Source organism: Ammospiza nelsoni, chromosome 1 (assembly GCF_027579445.1).
Source record: "Ammospiza nelsoni isolate bAmmNel1 chromosome 1, bAmmNel1.pri, whole genome shotgun sequence".
In the NCBI taxonomy this organism is placed as follows: domain Eukaryota; kingdom Metazoa; phylum Chordata; class Aves; order Passeriformes; family Passerellidae; genus Ammospiza; species Ammospiza nelsoni.
Window position 1 is genome coordinate 84,233,436 of NC_080633.1, and position 26,412 is coordinate 84,259,847.

General features: G+C 40.3%; 1 protein-coding gene across 3 annotated transcripts in view; it reads left to right on the top strand.

Annotated features, from left to right (window-relative positions):
• Positions 1-14,683, top strand: part of VWC2 (von Willebrand factor C domain containing 2) — a 54,378-nt gene extending 39,695 nt beyond the window's left edge. For all 3 annotated transcript variants that reach the window (XM_059478334.1, XM_059478342.1, XM_059478325.1), the window contains exon 4: positions 14,217-14,683. In XM_059478334.1, coding sequence (XP_059334317.1) covers positions 14,217-14,368 — 152 coding nt within the window. In that variant the 3' untranslated portion in view covers positions 14,369-14,683. The remainder of the gene's footprint in view (positions 1-14,216) is intronic.
• The last annotated feature ends 11,729 nt before the right edge of the window (positions 14,684-26,412 follow it).

Consider the following 26,412-nt stretch of genomic DNA (forward strand, 5'->3'; position numbering starts at 1 on the left):
TGATATCCCCCCCTTTGCTAGGACATCAGTTCTTCTGCAGGAAACATCTCCTTTCCGCACCTCTGAATCTCACATTTTACGGCATTCCCATCTACTCTGTAATTAAGAGCTTCTCATTTTAATTTAGCTTTGTTTTCTAGGGAGGTTCTTGAAAATAATAACTTCTACTCCAGACAAATTTCTCGAGTCTTCTTTACACTTATGATGTGTATGCACTTATGATGTGAGCAGTGATCATTTTTATCACCAGAGAGTAGAAGAATATCTCCAAGACAGACTGAGTAGCTATCACTGTAATCATACACCAAGTGTTTAATTGTTGGTTGTAGGACATTCTGGAGTAATAACTTCATTAGAAAAGTAAAATTTAATTTTTAGTTTTACCACTTTTGTATTATTTTATTGCTCTTTTTCTAGTGCACTAATCTGAGTTTCAAAAAAATCAGTTCAAAATGTCTTGGGAATCATTTACAGTTTCATAATGCTTTGGTTTTGCCTAGGAAAAAACAAACATAGCTTTCAGATAAACATAAAAGCGCCAGCTGTTTTCCTCCAGAACTTTTATTTCCATAATAATTGCCTTTGGAGGTAATTTTACAAGAAGAAGCATATAATATGTGGAAATATTTAAGAATAGGTTTACAGTAATTCTATTACTGTATATACAAAGACTGATTTTCTTGCCTCAGTAAGTGCTCTAGAGGTCGTACATGTTAGGGAAAGAAAAGGAAAAGAAAGTTCTAGGAAGCAGCCCAGCTTCCCAGTGCCAACTTGGCCATCTTGGGGGCCATTTCTGGAATCCAATTTAGTTTTTTTCAGAGTTTTCTGGGCTATTAATTTAATGAAAGTCCTGATCTGATTTCTTTCTTTCCCCCGAGCATCTTTGCAGGAGCTTGATGGCTACTTCTGTGAACAGGAGCCCCAGTAATATTGGTAGTGCTTGCCTCCTCTTGGGCTTAGTGCCTTGACTTAGTGGTTGGGCATTTAAATAGTTCAGCCCCTCACTGTGGGAATATCTTGTCTCTCCTTAGAAGAGCAGACATCTTTGCAGTCTCCATTATATGAATTTTGGCTTCTTAGACTGTGAGTTTGCATTGGCTAAAACTAGAGGGCTGTACATGAGCCCTGGTGTTTTTTGGAGGTGTCCGTATCCTGCTGTGTGACTGGGATCAAATATTGAATTTTCCTAGCCAGAATAGCTAACATCTGTGATGTTAGTGTTGGTGGCTGAGCATGCAGATTCAATCCATTGATACCCCTTAGCAAGTCCACAGGAATGTTGAAGGGAACATTGAGCTGGTCATCCTCACTCTGTGTTTCTTTCACTGGCCCCTGGCCCAGCTGGCATATGTCCAGGAAGACAGAGATCTGTCTGCTCCGAGTGGGTTTTGCTCTCTGCTGGGCTCTGCCCAATTTCTCACACCTGTGTAATAGACAAAAAGAGCCTGTACTAACATCATCATGGGAGAAGAGCACTGCGCTATCAAATGGTGCTCTTGGCTTTGCAGCAAGTGGGAAAATAAATGCTGTTTAAGACTCTAAAAGTGAAGAAGTTGGGCGATGTTATGTGGAAGATTTTTTTTGGGTAGTGTGTATCCTTTTATGTGTGCCCCTGTGAGTAACAGGAAATTTCTGTGCTGCTGCACTTCTCTTGGATGAAAGGGTTTGTATAACTCACAGAGGCAATCCTTGCATTTAACAAAGATGGTTCTCGTATCTTTCCTGATTCATGTCTCTTACTTTAAGCCATACGTCCTTCCATCTCAGCAAAAAGGTGATTTCTTAAAATAATTTTGCCAGTCACCCTGCCTGCCTTCTTCCTTTTTGCTTCCTGCTTGAAATCACACTAATTCGGTTTCTCCCAACACCAATGGCTTCCTAATCTCTTGTATTTGCAATGAATCACCCTTCCCTCTTCTGGTATCCCACTCTTCCTACTCCAAAGCATCCCTGTTAGCTAGTTTTTGATTCATGAGTTGTGTGAGAGTGATGCAAATGGAAGTTAGCGGAAATTAACTTCAGGTAGTGATGGATTTTCATGTTGCAACTTCATATTTTTAGATTTGCATAATACCTGGCTGTATTTCTTAAAAGTTTGCTTTAGACATGGTCCTAAGTGGAGTGTGTGAATTCTCCTCAGGCATGGTGTCTCAGATTTTCAGCTCTGATTTGTTGACAGTTTCTGATCAACAGAATAACTAGTATTTGATGCACCCCTTTCTATCCTGAGCATTTCTTTCATTCAAATTGTGTTCTTTTAGCATCTCACTCAGTATTCTGTGCAAGCCCTTGATGAGGTAAGGGAGTGATCCAAGAGCCCATGTGAGGAATGGGGCTGAAATGTGAGGAGGATGCCTGTGTGCTGGTGCAGGGCTCAGCCTGCAGCCCAGACTAGTGAGCAGCTGTGGCAGCACCTGTCTGCAGGATGTACAAGGACTTGTCCCCAGAGGTGCTTCTTCCTTTCCCTCTGTATATGCAGTCCGTGGGTGGCTGGCTTGGACCAGGTCCCTTGTTTTTGGGTGGCAAAGCTGGGTGCCTATGCCCAGAACTGTGTCTGGCTAGAAGTTGTGTGCTGGAGCAGGGATTGATGCCAGACTTGCCCCAGACTGCATCCTGGCCAGCCACGGGAGCAGGGCTGCTCAGGGAGCCCTGCCTGGGGTACCAGGGGCAGGAACAGCCTGCTCTCACAGAGACATTTTCCTGTGATTTTAAATTCGGCTTCCTCCACAGGTACAAAATGCAGTCTTTCCAAAGCAAGCTGTGCCAGGGCTGTGTTTCATAACCACCAGGGGAAAATCGTTAAAGGGGATAAAAAACTGGAATTATTGATTGAGTAGCATGGAGGGCAAAGCATAACCTTTCTTTTGCTCCTTAAAATACTGTGATTTTTCTCAGTTGTGGAGTAACCTAGGTGCATCTTAAAGCTAGCTGATAAGGAATTTTTTCCTTAGGAAAACTTAAAAACTCAGTTTTTCACAGGTATATTCACACAGTAATAGTATGACATTAAAACAATTAGCAATTGCAAGTGTACGTTTTGTAAATTTTCACACCTATAGAATTAATATGCTAATATTGTGACTAAACAGGTTCTTCATTTTCCTCTTCTGGTTCCCATGCATTACACCTGTTTTTCACAAGGACAGCTTTTTATTTCAGTCAGTGAAGCTAACAATGCACAGCAAAGGACGTTGTTAGAATTCATTGTATTTTAAAATAATGCATGGCATGCTGACAGTTGTAGTTCATTCTTTGGCACACATCCCTGACATTTCTATTCCTGTAAGAAGGGGTACTATTTTTCTGGTTTTAGGAGGAAGATTTTTGGAAACATTCTAAATGAGAAAGGTAGAAGAGGGAAAAAAGGTGTTCAGTCTTCAGTATATATTGAAGAATATCCTTTTTGGAACTGTTTGATTTTTTTTAATGCTTTAAATAACATTTGTGCTGGTCTCGGTTAAGTACTTTCTTTTTGTAACTCAAAAGACATGGATAAAATAAGCACAAAATCACAGATACAATCAAGAAAATGCCGCAGGGCCAAAGTCCTCAAGTGCAAAGCTGAGCAGTTCAGATGTGACAGACCACTTATTTCTGTTACTGCAGAAACTGTATTGCTTTTAAGAACCTTAACCTCTGTTTCCTTTTTCTGCAGCTGTCAGCTGTGCTCGCAGCTTGTCTGTATGAGAGGGTTACACAGGTGTCTGAGATCCCAAAGTGCAGCTCCTTCAGTGTTAACACTTTTTTCATTGGTGTGTGTTAGTTCAGCAGCAGATTACCTAGAGAAAGGCATGGTAGGGAGATCTGTAAACCTACAACCAGAACAAATCAGCTCTAGTGAAGAGTGGCTAGAAATCTGTCTGTGTATGCAAGCCCCTAAGTTCATAACTAAAACAAAAATAAAAACCCAAAGGATCAGTAATGATCGTACTAAACAGGAAATAACAACAAAAAGTCAAACCAAGTCTTTATAAAATACCTAAACTTGCAAGGGGACTGTGTAATTGGGAGAGTTGTCACTGTCTGCCGTGACCGTCTATCAGGACTTGAATGATAATACATTTAGGATTTTTATATAAATCATTCTCAGTAAGAAAGATAACCTCTGGTTTAACTGTATTCAGTGTGTTTATTCTAAAATGTGGTGAAAAAAATGGCTGATGCTTGACTGATGATGTTTTGTTGGTTCAATTGAATGATTCCTTGTAGTAGCAGGTAGCCAGTGGCCATCCTCATATATTGTATTCTCAATACCCAGTGATTTATAGTGCCTGACTGGAAAAATACACTGATTTAGATTCTGCTTCATTGCTAAAGCAGAATTATACTATATTTTGGTACCACTTTAGCTTTTGATTTAGTTGCAAACTTTAGAGGTTTTCCCAAAATACGTCTCTAAATCTTATCCTTCATTAGGATCCTGCATTTAGCCTGTGTTTCAGGACATATAAAATTCTGACTGTATGTGCATTTTTGCCTAAGTTACTGACCACTTCTCAGGACCTAACTAGCCTAACTGATAGACACTACAGCCCCCCAGTGCTGCAGTGTTTTGGCTAATTAAAATGTGCTTTTTGTTACAGTGTTTGCAGCAAATCTGTGAGGCCTGTATCATGTGCTTTTGGAAAAGGAGAATCATTTTAAACTTGCATAACAGTTTTTAGGACAACCTGTTGAGAATCTTTCAACAAAGACATTTCACATGGCTTGCTTAATCTGAAGAGCTGATGTTTCCCAGTGCAAAGAAGATGTCCTAGTGCTGAGCAGATCTTTCACCAGGCCCTCAGTTATCCTGCCAAGCCCAGCAGGGTCACTGGGATGAATAAACAGCTCAAGAAAGGGAAGGATTAGCCCCGTTAACCTCAACAGAAGGGTTTTTAAATTCCCGTGCTACAAGTGCTGGGCCAGGCAGGCATTTGACTCCACTGCAGCCCACAGACTGCCCCATCACTGCTGCCAGTCCTTGCAGTGCCTGTAAATGCTTCTGCAGTTTCTGTAACAGAGGGAAAAATTAGCAATGATTTGTTTTCTTAGACATGAGTGCCCTCTCTGGGCTTCAGAAGCAATTTCCAAGTGGCCAGTGCTACTCCCACACACTCCCTGGGCATCTCTGCAGAGCGCTGCACCACAGCTCATGTCCCAAACCAAGCCACCCTCCTCTCTTCCAGGCTGGCTTCAGCCCAGGCTGGCTCACAGGCCGGTGTGGGAGTGCAGGGGGAAGCAGGGAGGGAGCCAAGGGGGTGCAGGCAGGCAGGCAGCTTTCTGCAGCTGTGCCTGGGCCCAGCAGGCAGGACAATGGTAAGCAGGGTAAGGAGTGCCAGCCCCCAAGAGCTCCTGTTTCTGCCACAGCATTCTCCTGTAGAAATGGGCTGCTCATGGCTTGCACTGCTTCACTGTTCACTTGGTAAAAAAACCTGGATGAGCAGATGAGCAGACCCAGCAAGTGGTGGTGAATGGAGCTACATCCAGCTGGTCACACTGGTGTTCCCAGGGCTCAGCACTGGGGCCACACCTTGAATCCTGTGTCCAGTTCTGGGTCCCTCCCTACAAGGACACGGAGGTGCTGGAGAGCGCTTACGAGCATCAGAGAGGAGCAGTGGAGCTGATGTAGGGATTGCATTTCCCATGAAGACCAGCTGAGGGAGCCGGGGTTGTTTAGCCTGTGGAAAAGGAGGTTCAGGGGAGACCTCATTGCTCCCTAAAACTCCCTGGAAGGAGGTTGCAGCCAGGTGCAGGTCATGTCTCCCAAGCAGCAAGTGGCCTCAAGTTGTGTCATGGGAGATTTAGACTGGATATTAAAAAAATTCTTTATAGAAGGTGGTCAGGCTGCCAAGGAAAGAGTGGAGCCACCATGCCTGAAAGTATTCATTAGGCATGTGGATGTGCCACTTGGGGATGTGGTTTAGTGGTAGACCTGGCAGTGCTTGGTTAACACATGGACCAAATGAGCTTAGAGATCTTTTCCAACATACGCGTTTCTGTGATTCTTTTGTTATCCCAGGTATCTGACATGATTTTTCTCCATACATTCAAGCCTGATGTTTTTAATTTCCTGATCATCTGGGTTATGACAGACCTGCAAGAAAGCTGAGCCTAAAATTGATATGCAGCTTGCTGGCTTCTAGGTGTTTATGTAATTTTCTGTGAGATACCCACAATGTTCAGCTCATGTCTAATTGGTGCTGTTCCTCAGTGGAATACAATATCCTTTTATACAAGAAATTTAATAATTTTAAGTAGCCCATTTGAGTCTTTCTGTATTTTCCTCTGATAAAGGAAGTTGTTTGATGCAGTATATTTTTATGGCAGTCAAACCTCATGTTTAATTTGGCCGTTTTATGCTTCAGGACTATTTTGCTCATGTGGTATTGGATTGTGTGGTGTTTGATGCTCCTTTGCTTCTTTGTATTCAGTACACAAAAAGCTGAAATGCTGCTCTCTGGATACACCTGAAAATCTAAGGTGACAGCAGCAGTGGCAGGTTGCAGACTGTTCCCTTCCTAAAGCCATTTCTATCTGTGCAAAACTGTGCAGCCCTTTTTGGCAGTGGTACTACTGACATTGTCAGTGATTTTGGTAGTATTTGGCATTGTCGTTCCAGGGATGTTAACATCACCAACAAGTTCAAGGTGATGGAGAATCAGAGCTGGAAGAAGCAGTGGTCAAAAGGATCAGTCCAGTGGCTGTGGTGGCATTGTTTCATGTTCTGTGGATCTTTTTGGACACTACTGCAATTTCTAGAACTGGAGCCAGCATAAAACGTTCATCAATGGTGCTGTCACATGTGATAAATGAAAAAGAAAAACAATGAAACATGGTCATAAACAGGGCTTGTGAGTCTCATCAGCAGAACATTAAAACCCAACTCTTAAGTAGATTACAGCTGCTTTAACTTCTGGATTAAAGCCCATGCACCCACACAGGCACACGTAGGCTACAGCAAGTGCCAGAGCTTTGGTACCTTTTGTCACAGCAGTGCCACTGATGACATGGTCACCCTATTTAGTTGCAGAAGAGCTTCCTTGGGCTCTCTTCTATCTGTCCAATCACAGCAGATACTTCTATACACATCCTTCTAAATTAGTTGGCAAAATGTTATTTTAAATTGTTTCTTCCAATCTGTCATTTCCCTATGCATCTAACAAAGTATGGCCCTAATGGAAGGAAGGATTTTATTATTGTTAAAATCACCAAAGCTCTGTCTAGCATGAAAAAAATTATCCTTTTGTGGAGGTTATATATTGCACCCACTGCCTTTTTGTTACTTCCCATAGCAGGTAGGAAATATCACAAAATGGATATACTTTTATTATGCTTTTCCTTGTCATACATAAATATATACACACATTTACAGGAAGTCTGTTAGGATATCTGCCATGGTTCTCTGGCTGCCACTATCTTAAAGCATTGATAAACTATGGAAATAGTACATGATTTTTCAGGGTCTTAAATTGCTTTTAAATTGGGTTTATCTGAATCCTTCTTCTGTTGAAAACCCTCTTTTGGGGTTAGTTCAGTTGTGTCCAGAGATATTGAGGCAAGTATCACAAAAAGATTTCAATGAACTGGGAGAAGTCGGAACCATGACAGTAGCAGGGGTGATGAACTTATTTTTGTGAGAGAATGAGAGTCTGCTGTAATCCTGGTCACAGACTCCTTTTGCCAGCTGCTTTTTGTGCTTTATCTTCTGAGCTGACATTTCACAGGAGACAGATGTATTATATATACACACACATCCACGTGAGAGGGAAACAAAATCAAGTCAGGGAGATACAAACCCCTTAGAAGAGATTAGAGATTGGAAGGACACAAAGCAGGTACTGATACCATCTCTGGGGAAAGTGATTAGGTTTGAGAGGGACGAGGGAGATAGTGCCCCTGTCTCAGAGATCTTTCTGTGGCACAGCAGCCTTATTTAAATGTCTCACCGTGCCACATTAGCACGTTTCAAAGCCCATCTCAAACAGCTAAGCAGGTGAGAAGGGACTTTGTGTTCCTGTGCCCTGGGAGGCAGGCATAGCCAGCATCTGCCTGTGGTTTGGTCCTCAGTTGTCCTAGCTCCTCAGTGTAACTTCCAAAACGTCCTTGGCTGTGTATTGTGGCATCACAGGTCGTCTGCAGCAGGAGACAGCTTGAAATGCAGGCAGGTGGTTGTCTGCAATTTCCAGCTCAGTGTTTTATTAGTCTCCCTGGTATCTGCAATGGAGAAAGTCTCAAAACATCAGAAATATCTGAGAGATGGGAGGGAGGCTTTGCTTTCTCCAGCATGTTCCTGAAACTACTGAGCAACAAAAACACTTCTGCTGTACATGGAAGACTGTCAAGTAGCATTTCTGGACAGCCAGACTTTTACATAACACAGGCAGCAGCAGATTTTACTTGAGTGCAATGACATGCTTGTTTCTGTAAGATTTCTATCTGATGTAAAATTTATAACTTTATGAAAATGTCAGCTCAACTTTTTAATCAGTGGTCACAACAGAAAGGCAAATGTCAGGAAATGGGAGGAAAACAGAAAACAGAACAGGGAATATCACTGTGCTACTGTACAGATCCATGGTGTCTGTACAATTTGTGTATGGTACACAGGTCTGATCCTCACAGCCCCACAAAGGGGTAGCAGAACTGGGGGAGGTCTGGGGAGGTCAGAAGGACAGTGATGGTGCAGAGCTGGCCTCTTCAACCCTTAGGTGAGGTAATGGGATGGAAAGGAAGCATGACAGCATGACAGGTCATGACAGCATGACAGAAATGGGAGTGGTTGTTACCACCTCCTCCACTATGAGGATTTCGAAATATTGAGTTGAGGTAGTGGATGGATAAGAAAAGAAAATGGTTCTACCCTGTGCACATAGCTGTGGACCTCCTTGCAACCAAATTCTGTTTATCGGAATTTGGTTTGGCAGGATGTTTGAGAGGTTAATCATAAAGTAACCTGTTAACTCCATCCATTAACTCCACCAACTCAGTAAGGAGGAGCCATTGACCAAATATCCAATGCAGACGGTGCTGGAAGCTGGACATGTGTGCTTGCTCTGTCCCTGTATGCTTCCCCATGCATCTCCTTCTGCCTCCTGCTCGTGCAGGTGGACCTCTGATCCCACCCAGCACTGCTCGTTCTTGTGTACTGTCATGGTTCCCAACACTTCCAGGGCAAAGTGTAAGACTTCCCTTTCCACATTGTAACCATTGGAACTGTATCTGTGAAAAAATGAAAAAAAAAGAGTAAATAAAATGAAGGGGGTAGGCTAAATACTGAGGTTATGTAATTTGCAAAGTGCTCTAATACCACATGCATGATGCCAGAATGAATGATGCCAGTGATGAATGCCAGAGAACTGTCAGGGTAGATGGGACTGCCATCAGGTGCCTTGGAAGTGGCCTGACTGCTGCAAGGAGCTATTAGAGAGGCAGCTGTGAGGAAGTTTAGTACAAACCAGAGCCCAAGGCAGTCTTACATTGAAGTGTTGTATTACAGAGAGGTTGTCACTGTAGTTTTAATTGGCAGAAATCTGCTGTGACTTATTTTCCAGGCAAGCACATTCACTTGCAGTTGAACAGATTTCTTTGTCCATGATGGAGTTTAACGCATGATGGAAACTGTTGATGAAATCATGATTTGCCAAATTGCTGTATCTCATATTTTGTAACTGATTGGAACATGTGCCCATGCAACAGCAAGGACAGGAGGAAGAGGAAACAGGAACAGCTCTGTGACATACAGCTGTGGTTTTGTGGAAGGAGGGGAGGAGTAATTTCAGAGAGGCACTTCTGAGGTTGTCAAGGTTACAGGTACTTCTGTAGGTGAGTGGCTTGGGCATTCTCTGCTGAGAACTGGCATCAGCTGTTTCCATCTGAGATAAAAAAATTTGCATTTTAATTAGATTGTTGCCTTTTTCAACACTGAAGCATAGCATATAAGCAGTTGGAAACTTTCCACAGGACCGGTGAAATTATTAAAAAAATTTACAATAGCAGCATTTACCCCAATAATATTTTGAAACTTCCTTAGTTTTTAAGTGTTTCCAAGAGTAGGATCTCTTTATAATCACTCAATGAATTAACCACCAAGATCTGGCTTTTTATTTTTCTAGATCTCAGTAAAAATGTTGCTTTTGGAAGGGAGGATTCACTGTTTCAGAGGCAGGGAAGCCAAGAGCTGCGTGCCATTCTGGTGCTCAGTGTGGGAACTGAGGATTTGCACTGAACTTGCTGCTTTCAGACATGGCTGCAGTAGCAGCAACTGTGCCTTAGCCCTGGGAAAGAAATCTGTGCTGATACCAGCATGGCATGGCTCGAGAGGAGTCTGACAGCACCACTTGTACACTTCAGGAAAACAAACAGTGTCGCGGTAGATTTCAAGCTGCGCTCAGAATTGATACAAATATGTCATAATGAATTTTCTGCCAGATTTAAGAGTGATACAGCAAGATCTTCATCTGCTATGAAGAAGTGAAGCACCACTGACTGCCTTAGTGCTGTATAAGTGTACACAGCTGGGGTTGAGGCCAGGGGGTTTACAATGCAGAGCAAACAAGCCGGCACTGCACTGAGCAAGTACCAGGTGCTGAAGTTGTGCAGAGTAGTGGTGTAGCCAAAAAGGAGCTCAGAAAGCAGGCAACCTCCTTTGTAAACCAAGGAGAACAAATTCACTGCTCCTGCAGCAGCAGAATTTAGTGAGAAAGCCCACCACTGCTGTGGGATTGGAACAGCCCCAATTTACTTGGAAATGCTTTTTGTGTGCTAAGTCAGGTAATTTTGGAAACTTAAAAACTCAAAAATTAAAAAAAAAACCAAAATAACCTTTTGAAAATCTTGCTAAATGAATATTAACTGCTAAGTTTTAAGTAAAGCAGTACTTTCAGCAAGTGCCTTGCCATTGTGGCAGCTCGTCCTCCCTGAATAAGGAGGACCTCCCTCTTGAAAGGGAGACTGAGGAAAAGGCACTCTTACACTTTTAAAACCAACCTTTGTGTGCCTGCTGTGCCTCCAGGCCTTCCCACTGTCTGTTCAAAATCTTCAGTTCCTCAGTTTCCCTACTGTCCTTTCAGACAGGCAGAGAATCCTTAGTGGCATCATCATCGCTGTCCCTTTAACTGGACTTGATGATCCTTGTGGGTCTCTTCCAATTTAGAATATTCTGTGCTTGTGTGGCAGGCAGGGGCAGGGAAGGGCTGCTGGAGGCACAGGAGTACCAGAGCAGCCCTTCACCAAGGGTCCCACCAGTGCTGTCCATGTGCACCCCATCACTGCAGGCTGCTCTCATCAGTCCAGCCGTGTAACTCTGTGTTCTGTGTCTGCTCCTTGGAGGAAGAGGAAAGGGAGGAGCATTCCCTGCCTGGTGGAAAGGGAGCCAAGAGCCAGGACAAGCTCATACAGCTTCAAAATTGAATGAGGGTAGGGGTGAAGCTCAAAGTTATTTTCCCTAGAAGTCTGAGACTTTGGTGAAATGATAAGAGTTGTGGAATTATTTTCCCTTGTTTGGGCACTGTATTGCACTGACATTTATGTGCATGATGTTGCAGTAATCCAGTCAGTTCAGCCTGTTCATTCACGACCTTTCCTGTAACATTACCCACAATGTTGTGTGTGATATTGCAGAGAAAAAGGTGAGGGCAAGGGTGCCAGCTGACTGTTGTCAGCTTAAGTACGATGTAAGATTTGCACTTACAGTAATGATGGGTGCAAATGCAGAGGCAGAAAATGGGCAATTTTCTAAGGAAAACTTCCATGGTACTAAAACAACATTTGTTGCTGCCATTTATTTTTTTCAGGTCCCTTTTTCAGGTCAATGATTACTGTTCTTCTGTAGATTTACCAAAGCAATGACTTACCCCCATATAAAATAGTTTAAGAGTTGAGGTCTTACTTGTTGAATCTTTACTTAAATAACTTTCTGGTGTAAAAAGGACTCATCACACATGACATTAGTGTTGCTAATTGTGACTGGAGGCATTTACATTCTGAATCCAGGTGAATTATATTAGGTGTGTTGCACTGTTTTTACTTCATTCCCCAGTTGGTTTTATAACCAAGTATAACCTATAACATTTGCTTTTCCAGAATAAAATAAATCCTGTACAGGGGATTGACATCACTGTTTTCCTATGGTGCCTTTTAAGTAGTGTTTAAATTTCAAGTGGTCTTGTAGGTTTCATACAAATTCTCCATGAAAAGTAGATTCTGTTTTTAATATTTTAACTCTTTATATCACATGGCTTTGTAAATCATGGGGCTGTTACAGTCCAGTATGAAAAACATTTAAGTATCTTTACGTAATGTGCAGGTGAACTCATTTTGGGATGAAACTTTATTAATTGCAAGAAGAACACTGTATTTTAGAGAAACAGAATTGTACAGATCAGCATTCAAATATGTTCCACCAAGGACATCACAGTTTACTCTGCTTTACCTTGGTTGAAACTCAGGGCACCTCCCAGTGTGCAGGGGGACCCAGGAGCATTGCTTCCACCCCAAAAGTCCTCCTTCCAGTGTGTCCAGCTCAGTGACACTTTGCATGTACAGATGTAGGGACTGAAAACACAAAAGTATCATAGTACCATTAGGATAGTAAAGCAGCTGATTTTAAATGAGATATGCTGTATTTTGCTGCACTTTCTGCATCCAAATGGGCAGGAAGTGACCCAGAATTGTGGAAGAAGCCACATGTTGGAGATAATTGTCAGCAGTCAGTTCCAGAACTAGGATAGGCTACCCAGGGAAGTGGTGGAATCACTATCCATGAAAGTGTGGGAAAGGTATGTGGATGTGGCTCCTGGGGATGTGGTTTGGTGTGGAACACAGTGGTGCTGGATTAACAGCTGGACTCAGTGACCTTAGAGGTCTTTTCCAGCCTTAATGGTTCTACAGTCTGTGATTCTATGGAAACAAAGTGGGGCTTAAATATTAAGGGCATTAAGAAGAAGTACAGCATAGGGAAACAAACTTCTGAGGCTTTGCAGGTCTCATCTAGATTTAACTCTTACATGAGGAGAGGCTTTTTTTATGGCCAATTTGGCATCTAGTTCTCAGGCTGTTGTGTGCACACAAAGACATAACCTGCCTCAATGAGGTAACTGTTAAAATTGATTTGTGAAGTATTTGGTTTGTGCTTTAAAATGCACAGCCCAGGAGGTGGGCTACATTTCTGTAGAAGAAGAAGACCTGCTCTTTGGTGCAGGTCTTGGAGTAAACTCTCAGCAATGGAAGGCTGAGCCCATCTGGGATATATTTATTTGTATGACAAACAGGCTGGCAGTCAACAATTTGTGCATCCATAGCCTTTAAGAATTTCAGCAGTATCAGATCAGTGTATCCTGCCCTGATGACAGTGGTGCCAAAGTGCTGTGAGGTGGCCAGGCTGTGCCTGAGCTGCTGCTGTGTGTGCTCATTAAATGGAAAGGCCGGGTTCCACTGGGGGCATGACAGTGGATAGATGCATGGTTGGAGAGTTTAATGCTGCTCTGCAAGTGCATGTGGATTTTCAAGGCAGAAATAGACTTCTTTTTTGACAGAAGTATAGATAATCCAGCTCTCACAGCTTTCTGCTTTTTGAAAGAACCAGATTGGTCTCCTGAACCTTGTGCTGGTGGATTTTTTTTCCTGCCTCATCCTTGGAAATGAAGTTATTTCAGTGTACTATGAAAAGAGGTGTTTGGAGACTTACTGACTTACATAAAATGGAATATTTCATTTTGTACATGAAAAGTATCCTCATTCAGAAATGGCTGAAGCTATTCCACTCTGCTGGAAATAAACTATTTTCTCATGAAAGGGAAGATAAACTAATGTGATACTATGATTACTACAGAAAGTAAAATGCTTGCTTCCAGTGGGAAAAAAGTAATAAAATGTATAAATGGCTCTCTATAGCTTACAGTAGCACTGTTGAATTATCAACAGCTGGCATTTCCTCTAGCTTCAGTCTGTGTTCATCTGCACCATCAGGGTGTGCCCAGGTCTCTGTCACAGCTGTTTTATTGCATCTTCCTGCACAGGGAGCAGGGACAGTCCATACCAGAAACATCCAGCCCCTTGTGCAGGCAGCTCCTTGTTTTCCTTGCTGCTCCTATGCCCTGTGCACGATGCCCATGTTTGTGTCATGTGCCCAGCCTTACTCACATTGCTTTAGGCTTTCTGTGCCCAGGACCAGCACTGTGCTGGGCTGGGTTGCAGTGTGTGTTGGTGCCACATAATGAACTCTGTCCTTCTTTCAGGCCCGAACTGCTTTGCAGAAACCCTGGTGATTCCAGCAGGCCGGGAGGTGAAAACTGACGAGTGCACTATATGTCACTGTACTTACGAAGAAGGCACGTGGAGGATTGAACGGCAAGCCATGTGCACTAGACATGAATGCAAGCAAATATAGGAAATCTACAAATCTACAGACTTTTCGTGGTTTTTATAAAATATCCCACAGCAGTGAGCACCTGAGATGACCCAGGGAAATCCATATGAGAAGATTCTGGCGAGGAACAAGGAATAAAATACTGATATTTTGTTTTTCAAAGTAACATAATACTGCAAGGCAAAGAAGTGCATATATTTAAAGCATTTGGACATAAGAATACCTGTCTTAAATGTGTTATTTTCACAGTGAGTACACTTAAATACACTATAAAATATTCTATGTATTTCTATAATACCATTATAGAGCTTAAAAATAAATGTTTTATATAGACAATACAGATTGAAGTACTGTAGCATTGCCTCTCCTCTTGTATACATGCGCCATTGCTAAAACTATACACTTCTGTTCCAGTTTCACTATATGAAGATTTTATTGTGTGTTTTTTGGTTTTGTTTTGGGTTTGGGGTTTTTTTGCTGTTGCTTATTTTGAGTTTATTGGGGCAGGCAAGAGATAGCACATGAGAAAACCTTGACATGCTCCATTTTGGAAAAAAGAGGAGAAGAATAGGCTTTCAGAGAAGATGTGTTCATTTAAGAACATAAATAGGTTGTAATGTAGAGGTGAGTCAGCTCCATATCTTACTTTTACTTGTGCTCCTGTCTTCTGATCCACTGCCAAGATGACTTGCAGCAGTGGGTAATGTGAAACTGGTCTCTCATAGCTACTGCTAAAAATTTATTCAGATGAATTCAGTTCTTAATATTCATTTCAGACATAAAATTTATCAGTAGGACAGATATGGCTGTGACATAATACGGCATCACCAAGCTGGTGGAAGTGATGGTAAGTAATCGCAGAGCATCATTGATGTGATGCATAATGGATATGGAGAAGTGCAGCTTGGGAGGGCTACAGCAACCACATAAGCCTTCACTGATGTGGCTCCACATTGCTGAGTTTAAACAGGAGAGCTGCACCATTCCCTAGCCCTGCTCTTGCCACCTTGTTGGAACCTGGTTCAATATTCTGTTTGGCAGAATGTACAGAATCTGTACACACTCTGTATTTAAGTGAAAGGTTTAAAACTCTGTCTTTGAATCCACCAGAGGATTTCTAGCACATAATCTGACCCTGCCTGCATGGGAGGTGAGTTACATCTCCCTGCTTCAGCCACCAACAGCCTTTGCTTAATTTCATTTCAGTTTTAGTTTAGTTTGTCACCAAATCCAACAATATGTCTGCTTTGGATACCTGTTAAGGCAGTGACTCAAGAAGTATGTTTTTACTTTTAAGCTTTTGCTGGAGGGAAGATTTGATTAATAAATGTCTGAAACCACAAGATTATTGCTTAAATTCCCACTTACTCTTTGCTAATTTCTCCTATGGTGTAACCTGGTTGCACTTTGCATCCATACAAAGTATGACTTCCTGCTGCTTCTGAACACTGAGGAACTTTTGCCAGTGACTTCAGTGGATCCCAGTTACCACCTCATGTCCTTATTTTGAGCATATTTCTATCACTGCGAGTTATTTGGGAGTAAAGGATGTATGTTTTGTCTAAAACTTGTGATAAAGTATACCAACCAATCCATTTCATAGGAGTCAGTAGTCATATGACAGAGAGCTAGCTCCTGAGCCAGTCAGACCCATGCCTCATGGCTATTGGGCTTCTGCTTGCTGAAATCAAATATCAGCACAGCTCTGAGAGAGTGCCATGAGTGCCAGTGGTCTTCCATGAATGACTTCTCAAGTGGAAGTACCCATTTGGGAAGCAGCCATGAAACTTGAGCAGAGAAGGTGAACTTGCAACTCAGCGTGGGATTGCCTTTCCAAGTGGTGACTCTAAGAGACATATGTGTTTTCAGTGAACTGTGAGAAACTCACAGTTTATGTCTTTCAATGTATGACCAAAATGAGTAAATTTTTGGAATTCTCACTTCAGACTAGTAATGCTTTGCTTCTTTACTGAAGGTTCTTATGAAGCCTTCGACCATTTCCGAGGGGAATTTCTGTTCTTTTAGGCAGTTCTCTTTGTTGAAGTAGTGAGTATAAAGTTAAAGGCTTAGTTTCTAGTGTAGCTTTTATAAATGTTTTCTATTGTGCATTTTTTCAAAAATATTTTTCTGTCTTTCAGTCCTGGTACCAACATATTAATGTCATTTTTACTGTAGTAATAGGATGGACCTTTCGATTGCAATGTGAAACTTCCCAGGCATGTTTATCTTGACATCCAGCACTGTGAGTTGTTGCTTAAAGAGGTTATATTTTGAGTTATATAATGTTTTTTTTTTGTTTTAGAGAAGCAAACTTCAGGTATTTTTAGATCTTTTTTTCTTTTTATGGAGTGATGTAGAAGTTATTCTGAGTTTTTGACGTTCTTTATGCCTAGATCACTGGCCACATCCAGCTTTGGCCTGTAGTATTACCACATGAGGGCTCTTTGGTTATTCCTGAGATGGGGAAATGGGCTGAGTGACTCTTTCTAGGCAGATCTCACTAGTCTTGCCCAGTTGCCACACAGTGTGGTGTGGGAGAACCCCAATAGAGAGCTAAGCACCACATGGCCACTCACTCCCCAACTGCCCACCCATGTGGAATGGTGGAAAATAAAGGAAGAGTAAAAGCAAGAAAACTCATGGGTCAAGGTGAAAATAACTAAATAAAAAGAGAAAAGAGAGAACAAAAAAGCATCAAAAAAAGCACGGCAATTGCAATCACTCTCCACCTCCCATGGGCAGGCCAGTGGCCTGAGCAAAAGATAACCTCAACCTCATTCTTCTTCATTTCACTGCTGATCAGAGTACTATAGGGCATGAAACATCTCTTTGGTTACTTAGTTCAGATCACCTGCTGGTTTTGAGCCCTCCCAAGCCCTAACCTACCCCATTCTACTCACAGGGGATGAGTGAGAAGCAGAGAAGACCTTGGCACTGTGCATGTCCTGTTCAGCAATAGCCAAAACACTCGTGTGTTTCAGTGTTGCTTTGGTCACAAGCCTAAACCACAGCATCCTATTGCCTGTTAGGGAGAGTAATTCCATCCCAGCCTGTGGTGATTCTGCCAGCAACTCCATACAGACACAGAGGCAAACACACCAAAAGACCCCGAAATCCAGACTCCAACCAGTGACAGCACCAAGCAGCATGTGGGCCTTTGGCAGCCAAGCGAGGGAGCTGAGATTTGCAGCCTGATGTATAATGTCACTTCACACAGACAGGTTTAAAATTTTCTTGTTATTGGAGTTGATAATGAAAATAGGAAAAGTAAAATATTTAAAGTTAGCCATTATGGAATGCATTTGGGAACCATTTGCCTTTAAACTAATTTAATCTCAAGGCAATAAAATAACAACCCCAGAAGTGCTGTGGTGGCCACATGTACTAATCTAAATGTTATGCTTTGGTTATGTAATCTACCTGTTCATGTGTAACCTTAAAAAATAAGAGAAAAGTCATCTGCATCATTTCCAGTGAACTAAATTCCAGAGAATATTGTCTTCCCTACTGAAGCCTAGGTACTCGGCTGGTTTTTGCTTCAGTGCAAACAGGATTATGCATCCTGCACATGAGGAATTCTTCAGCTTTGCAGGTGGGTTGTGTCTATTAAAGCTGTATTTCCAGACACACTAACAACTCATGAATAATTTTGTATTTGAAGGTCTGTTTCTTGGATAATGAATATTCTCAGATGTTCTCGTGTAGCTGCATTGGCATGAATATGAGATTTCTGCTTCTGCTTCACTTGCTTCTGCTTATTTCCCAGTTGAAATCAAGACAATCCATTTCTGTAGGAGTGCATTATACATGAATTTGTCTTCCAACCTGTGTAAGCAGGTGCCTGAAGAGATTAAATTCTAGATTATTTCAAGTAATTATAAAATTGCACAGTTAGTGTGCAGTAGGATTCTCTGTTCTACTCATTTAAGCCCCAAAAATGGAAGAGCTGATACTCAAATATTATGTGAGATTTAAAAGGCAAAAGGGAAAAAAGACAAAGTATGAAAGACAGATGAGCTGGGCATTACAATAGGAGTGTCCAACAACAAAAAAAAAAAAACAAACATACATTTTCAAAGAATATGATAAGAAAAGTAAATGAGAAAAGTATTTGGGCACAAATTGAAATACAAAAAATTCTACTTGGCAATGAAAAAAAAATCACACAGTAAAGGTGAATGAATACTGGAGGATGCTGCGAGGATGGCCAAATTCCAACTGGGCACAGCCCTGAGCAGCCTGCTGTGGCTGAACTTGCACTCAGCAAGTATTGGATGGGATGCTCTCCAGAGGTGCAAAATTAAAAACCAGCTTCAAATCACATTGAATTAAAGTCTTTAATACATACAAGAAAGAAAAAGATAAGATGAAAGGTTCCCTCACTTTGGAAAACAGCTGTTCTGTTTCCATATGGGGAACTGTACTGTCATGCTTGTAAAGTATTTGATGTTACTTTTGACAATAACTTTAATACCAAAGTTATCATAGCTCAGTGATACATAGAGGGCTTTTAAAGGCACACATTATTTAAGAATCTAATGTAATCCAATTAAATGCTCCATTTATTCCTCTTATCAGGCAATGAGTTTTCTTCACAGCCTGTGTTAACATGGATTTTCTCTTTGCAAAAATACAACTTCCTACTGCATTAATAACCAAACTCAAACTTGGGAGACAGCATGGAATATCACAGACTATTTTCCTCACTATCCAAGATTTCGAAATTTTCATCACTTTTTGGTTAAGGTAAGTACTGCTTTAGAAAGTACATAACTTGTTCAGTTTTGACAGCCACTCCTTCCCAGATTTCTCTTTCCTTTGAAAATATATTTAGGCTCAGCCACACTGAAAATGAAAAATTGTAGTCTCTTGAAATGCCTTCCATAGCAGGCAAAAAATAAGCACAATCTAGCATTTTATTTATTTATTTAATATGCCTGTAAAAGAAATACAGGAAAACTCCAAACTATTGTGTCACTCAGTAGTTACAGAGAAGTGGAAATAATGATACAGAATACTAAATTATCAGCAATAGGAAAAAATTCTTTTCTCAGCTAAATCAGCATAAAACAAGAGTTTTTCAGACGCCCGGGTAAACACTGTTAAAACGGAGATAAGTATTTCTTCCACAGGTAGAAATAATAAAGTCTCTGTACTTGACTACAGTCGGTGAATGAGAGGGAACATTCACAAATCCTGGTGTAAAGTGCCTTTGTTCATAGTAGCCAGAATTAAAGACAAACCTTTATTGATAACCATTTACTTTGCTTTTTCCAGTAAATCCTAAAGGTTGTGCAAACCGTGTGAAAGAAGGTGAATTTCAACTATCAGGAAGACCAATTCCCACTATCTCTATACTCTGCGAAAATCCATAAATGCGTGCATGGAGAAGAAATTCAATATTCCAGTGTGTATAATACTCCAGTGAAAAATACATGCATTTTATTTTTCTCTCTCAAAGTATAGATGCAAATCTATTAATGTCTTTATTTGATGAAAACATCTGCCAACTAGAGCTTTCCATTTCTGATAAAAAGGAATGCAAATTATAAAAATGTCACGGTGCTGCTTAACCTAGATGGCTATTTCCTTAAATAGCTACATCCATTTCAGAGGAAAATTCTCAAATTGGTTTGCTATCCACAGCTCAGTAAGGTCCATGTGCTGTATTACTTGTTACAGTTCCGTTTAACAAAACCAAAGTCTGTATTTTCACAAAAGCAATACTGTATGTGATGATCTCTTGTTAGCCACTGCTAATTCAAATGAATTCTAACTAATTTTGGTGCTGTTGTGAGTGAGAAATCATGGAGATAACACAGACATGCAGTGCTTCTGCCTAATGTAACAACTCACTGGTCTGTTCAATTCTGGTGATCACAAGAGGAATAAGGAATAGGTGGCCTTTAGTCATTCCAAGGGTTACAGTAAAAGACTGTAAGTTCAATTTCCTAAATGCCAAACATTTTGTAATGTTCTTTCCCAGGTATTTATTTTCAAATGGCATTTAATAAAAAGAGCTGTTTTATATATTCTGCTAGTTATGCCATTTATACTAATGTTTGAGCAGTTAACAGTGTAACTCTATAGAATGCTGAAAATGTATTCTTTCCATTTTCTTCCAAGGGCCTTAGCTGTCTAGGTTTTATACAAAAAACTTCATATATACTTAATTCAAACCAAAAAAGGCAAGTAATTCAGTCTCAGTAGTTACTTTCAAATGTACTGTTTTCAGTTTGGCATCCTTCAAATCAAAATACAATATAATTGGAGCTTCAGGTCCTGTCATGTTAACAGGATATTAGTGGGTGACTTATAGTATAGTATCTTAAGATATAATACATCATATTGAGAAATTATTTCTTAGATGTAGGACAGTATTTCTTTTTAGTCCTTTTTTTCAGAGTAGAGTTTCTGAGGACTCATATTTACCTCTGTGGTCCATGTTTGTGCTTGAAAAAACAAATACCTGCGAACCTCCTTTTCCAGATATGACAAAGAGATGAAAATGGTGTCATGGTTTCAGCCCAGCCAGCAACCAAGCTCTGTGCAGCTGTTTGCTCACTGCCCCACCAGCAGGATCAGGGAGAGAATTGGAAGCGTAAAAGCTGGAAACCACATGGGTTGAGATAAAGACAGTTTAACAGGGAAAGCAAAAGCCACATGCACAAGCAAAGTGAAACAAGGAGTTAATTCACTGCTTCCCATGGCCAGGCAGATGTTCAGCCATCTCCAGGAGAGCAGAGTCCCATCACACATAGAGGCTACTTGGGATGACAAACACCCTCACTCCAGATGTTCCCACTTCTTCCTTCTTTCCCCCATCTTTATATACTGAGCATGATGTCAGATGGTCTGGAACATCCCTTTGGTCAGCTGGGGTCACCTGTCCTGCCTGTGTCTCCTCCCACCCTCCCAAGCATCCCCAACTTTCTCACCAGCAGGCAGTGTGAGAAGCAGAAGAGTCCCTGGCTCTGTGTTACTGCCCTGCTCAGCAATAACATCTCTTTATAATCAACCTTCAGCACAAATCTGAAACAGAGGCCCATAACAGCCACTGTGAAGAAAATAAATTCTACCCCAGCCAAAACCAGCCCAAATGACCTTCACATCTAGCTGATTGTTATACATGAATTACATGGAAAAGAAGTGGAAGATAATAAACTCTTTAATACTTATTAAAAACTAAGCAGTTTGCAAATACAAAACAAATAGGATTTTAAACAGGAATCCACTAGTGAATGCCAACCTAAACAAGGCACTTAGTGAATGATGATGATAAGGAATGCATTGAGTCAACCACTTAGTAATTCTGAGCAGCCTTACAAAAGTAGATGAGTGTCAGGAAAAGTAACACAGTACTTCATGTAGCTGTTTTCTTCCAGTAAGAGCAGAAGCCTTGTGTTCAACATGGTCTCTTAAAGCTGGACAGATGACTGACCCAAGTGGACATGTTACATCCTTTGGGAAGAAGTTACCAATGGGTCAGGAGTGGTGGTATAATTAACCCTGAAAGAAAGACTTTAGGACGTTTTTGCATCAGAGGCTACATGGTATCATTCATGACCTTTCACGTACACAATGAGCTGCTGACTCTAATCCTCTAAACCAACCACTGAATGGGCAGGGAGCTGAAAACTACAGTACAGACTCCTTACATCAGCCCATCTTTATTTGAAATAGGCTTCTTGAGCATTCTGAGTTGATGGTGAAAAAATTGTATATATTTTCTACATCATCCATTTCTTAAACCATAATTTTCTTCACTTTTTACTCCATTTACCTATGGGGGATATGCCCATCAATTGCATTTTAACATGGCCTATATGCAGTAATATTTTAAATACACTTCTATAGCTCCTTGTATAAGTACTACAAGACAAAAAAAAGCTGAAATTTACACTGGTAATTATTAAGAAGTAGTGCAAAAATAATACATCAAATTAGAAATCAATGTATGATGCAGAACAAGTGTTCTGAATGAAATCTTCTCTTGGCTCATGTTATGCCATTTGAAAAAGTCTGTGCAGTCACCTACAGAATGACTTCACTGCAGAAGAATAACTCAGCATTGTGCTCTTGGCAGAAAAAAGCAGGATTTGAACTACTTGGTTATGACTGTCCTGATTCATACCTTGATTTGGCAATGGAAGCCTTTCTTTGGGATGGACCTTTAACTAACAGCATTTGCATTCAGTATGCAAAGAAAATTAGGGCCTTCTTCCCTTTTGCAGTGTTGGCATTTCCCTTGTTACTGCATTCTGCCTCAGTGTTGGCATCACAGTCACTGCTGCACAAACCTCCAGCTGGATTTTCAGTATTTGGTTTACTTTATCTTTGTTTGTTGAGGCTGGCAGGATTCCCTGGATCCCCAGGGGCTGTTACCAACTCACCAAGCACTTTTTGCCACTGCTGTTGATGGAAGGGGTTTTAGAGGTTATGGAATGTGAGAGAGAAGGAGTCCTCTTCAGGTGATGTCAGAACATTGCTGTACATTAGTACAGACAGACCGAGATGGCTTCATGAAAGAGAAAGCTTTGCAGGTAACTAAAGATATTTTCCAACCTTTCTGTCTGGAAAATCCATCATGTGCACCAGAGGAATAATTCTTGTCTTTTTATTGAAGATTATAGGCACATATCTAGCAAATCCTTCAGAATTTTCAACTTCTTTAAATGTAGGAAGGTGGGCTTTTCCTAGAGTGGGAAAAAAACTTTATTTCTTAGAAGTGTCATCTGCTTGTCATCTATCAGAAAACATGAAAAACAGAAAGGAATCAGAAGTAAGAACCAGTAGCATGCTTACCCAGCAACTGGAAGCTTTCTCTAACTGTTAAATTGAGTCAATCTTTTCAGTAATGGAAAACCCCTGTTTCTCTATATTTACTTTGAAAGCATAAAAAATCTTAACAAAATACTTTTTACAGGATATTTTACATACTTGCCACATCACAAACCAAAATGGACATGTCCTAATCTGTTCTTGTATCCTATAAGCTAAATAGTATTTTGCACTTTCTTCTGATTTTTAGGACTGTTTCAATGTTCTTTGAATAATGCTTTTCCTTTTGAACTTTCAAAAGGAAAGTATATGTCTGCAATAAAAATAATCACCATACTGTGAGCAAGAGCTGAAGAAAACCAAATTAGAACTGACTATTCAGTATCTGGTCTACTAAAAATAACACAGAAATCAAGCTCTGCAGAATAAAAATATTTCATTAAGTTACTATGGCATCTCAGATAAAATTTTCTCCTTAGAGAAGACCTAAGAAACATATGACATTTTGTACTGTATTAATCTCACAGCTGCACATGATTTTTATATATATAATATATATTTATAAAGCATACAAATTATATTTAAAAGTTTTGATGACATGAAAGGTGACTCCATTGCTTATCTTATGTAAAATTTAATGGTGGATCAAACACGTTGCCAAAATATTTAATTAACTTTTTTCTAAAATAACATTCTTTATTTAACATAAAACAGGATTTTAAAAGTAGAAAAACATTAAAATTAATACAAAATTATATTAAATAATTTCTCAGATGCTTGTGCTTATCAATTCTGTTTATTCAAGACTGCTTTACAGAAGCAGAACACTAAATGGAATTACTAATCATCATCAACTCTATGTCTTTAAGACTTTGCATCTACAAAACTGTTCAGTAAAAGCTTGGCCTGAGGCTTATCTAGTACTGGATGGACAAAACTTTGATATGTTTTACCACCTCTGTTTTCTGCCAAAAAGATTTCTCGATGGATAGGTACAGCACACAATGGCTAACCAGGGTAACACATTTAACTGATTCAGAAAGAGATTTAAAATACAAAACAGAAGTTGAGACAATAGTTCAGTGTTTCCTGCCATGTTAGTAGAAAAGTAGAGGTGAAAAAACAAATCAGGATATTGTTTGATACTGAGGAACACAAGGCTGATGCATGGAGAAGAAGATGAATGCAAGTTCTGATAAAAGACTTGGATTGGCAGATGATGCAGTAAGTGAAAGGGGTTCATGCTTAGTGCACAGACTGTGTGATGCAGTGTGAAATAAATGATGCATTGCACAACAGAGCACTGCAGAACAGTATGCAGGAGCAGAACTACTGAAACAACACGTGGAAAGAGATATTCTAAAAATAATAGAGGAAAGAGAACAGGTGTAACTGAACATGAAGCCATTTTGCTGTATTAAGAAGTAAAAATAGAACCCCCTTGGTTATGAAACCTGCAGAGACTATGGATAGGTTTTTTAATTTTTCCATGCTCTTGGGCCTACTCCATAACCTCTTTCCTTCTCTCAGGTCCTTATCAAGACATGGAGACTAGAAAAAGATGCTCTACTCAAACTTTAGGATACTTCAGAAATTCTTGAGTGACATCTGTTTGCATGTTCCAAAGTAGGACTGACCCACAGATGATAATATGAGGTTTTCAGTGTTTCTGTGGTGATAGCCTATGACTGATAAGAAATTTACTATAAAAGTTTCATTATAGGGAAAAATAAGAAAATACAAAATCACACACCAGCTGATCAGATCTATGTAATATGTAAAGACTTCACGAATGACTGCTGAAAACCATGCAGGTAAGTGTAAAGCAAATACAATCTGATGTGGTTTTTAAATTAAGATAAACGTGTAATTAATTTGAAGGCGCCTGATATGGCATCACATGCAAATGTAATTAACCAAAAAAAGACAATGTTTGAATGAAATTTAAAAAATGAATGATCCTAAAAGGGAAATGAGAGAGAGAAATTGCTAAACGGGTTACTCAGGAGCTTGCATTTAGAGAGGCTTACTAAATATTTCCACTAACATGATTATCAGAAAAAATCCCAATGGACAGTCCTGACAAAAAAAGTGTGAGAAGCCATGAATAAAGACAGTGTGTAAATAGGCAGGAAGAAACAGAAGAATGAGAGTGGCCTGTATATTTGTTTGATTAAAGAGGACTGTGGGCACAAACCATCACAGTGGAAAGAGGAAGTGTGTGCTGGGACACGTAGACCAAGAGAAAAAAACTAATGATGTAAAAGGCACTGGTAAGAGCTCATATGAAACACCATGTTACAATCTAGTGATCCCTGTGTGAGGATATTAAAACCAAACATGACATGCAGGATACAGGTTTGCTTTCCAGTGGTGAGGATGTGCAGTACAGAGTTTTATTTCCTTAGGAATCTGTGTAGCCTACTGAGGTTTTTAAAGCTTATGGAGGATACATCTCTCAGATATAACTGAAGCTCATATCTTGTCTTGAGGTAGAATGATAAGCAGAGGATGATAAGCAATGTGATTTGGATTCTGGGGAAGGAAATTCCTGATTTTACCAAGACGTCAGCCTAGGAACTGGTGTATTTTTGAGCATGCTGACACTCAGACTATGGGACATCCTCAGCCACGGGAAGTAGCAGCACTCGGGTTTCAGGACTGGCAGTTTCAGATTCTAGGGTTCTTCAAATCTGAAAGCTTGCCAAAGCCTCTGCCAAAGATGTGTCTGCTGCAATCCCTGCTGAACAGGAATCAGCTCCTTGGGGTGATGCTGGGGTAGGGCTGTGTGATGTTTCTGTCTGGTGCAGGAGGTAATGGAGCATGGAAGCTAAGAAAACAGTGTTATTTTTTGCTACTTATGTTAAACAGCCACCAGAGCTAATATGAAAGTTGTGTTTTGAAGAAAAAAAGAATGCAAATTAGCTTAGTCTCGAGTAAAATATTCTGAGGGAAAGCCCAAAACAAAAGTGCAGTCCATGCAAAGCAAGTGATCCTAAAAAAACCCTGCTTTTCTAAGCTTGATTTTCAAATTTAGATTTATTTTGCAAATTTATACAGAGCAATTATGGTACCTATTATCCTTATTATACTTAGATGTGGGATGGGGCATTTGAATTTGTAATTAGATGAAAGCATTGCATTACCATGATCCCCTTTATAAATTCAAGAACAAAAATAATTATCTTGCTTGTCTCATTGTACAAGAGACCTTGAAACATACCTTTTCAGATTACAGATTTTATATCCTAATTACAAAAAAAATATCATTGCTACTTAGAGGT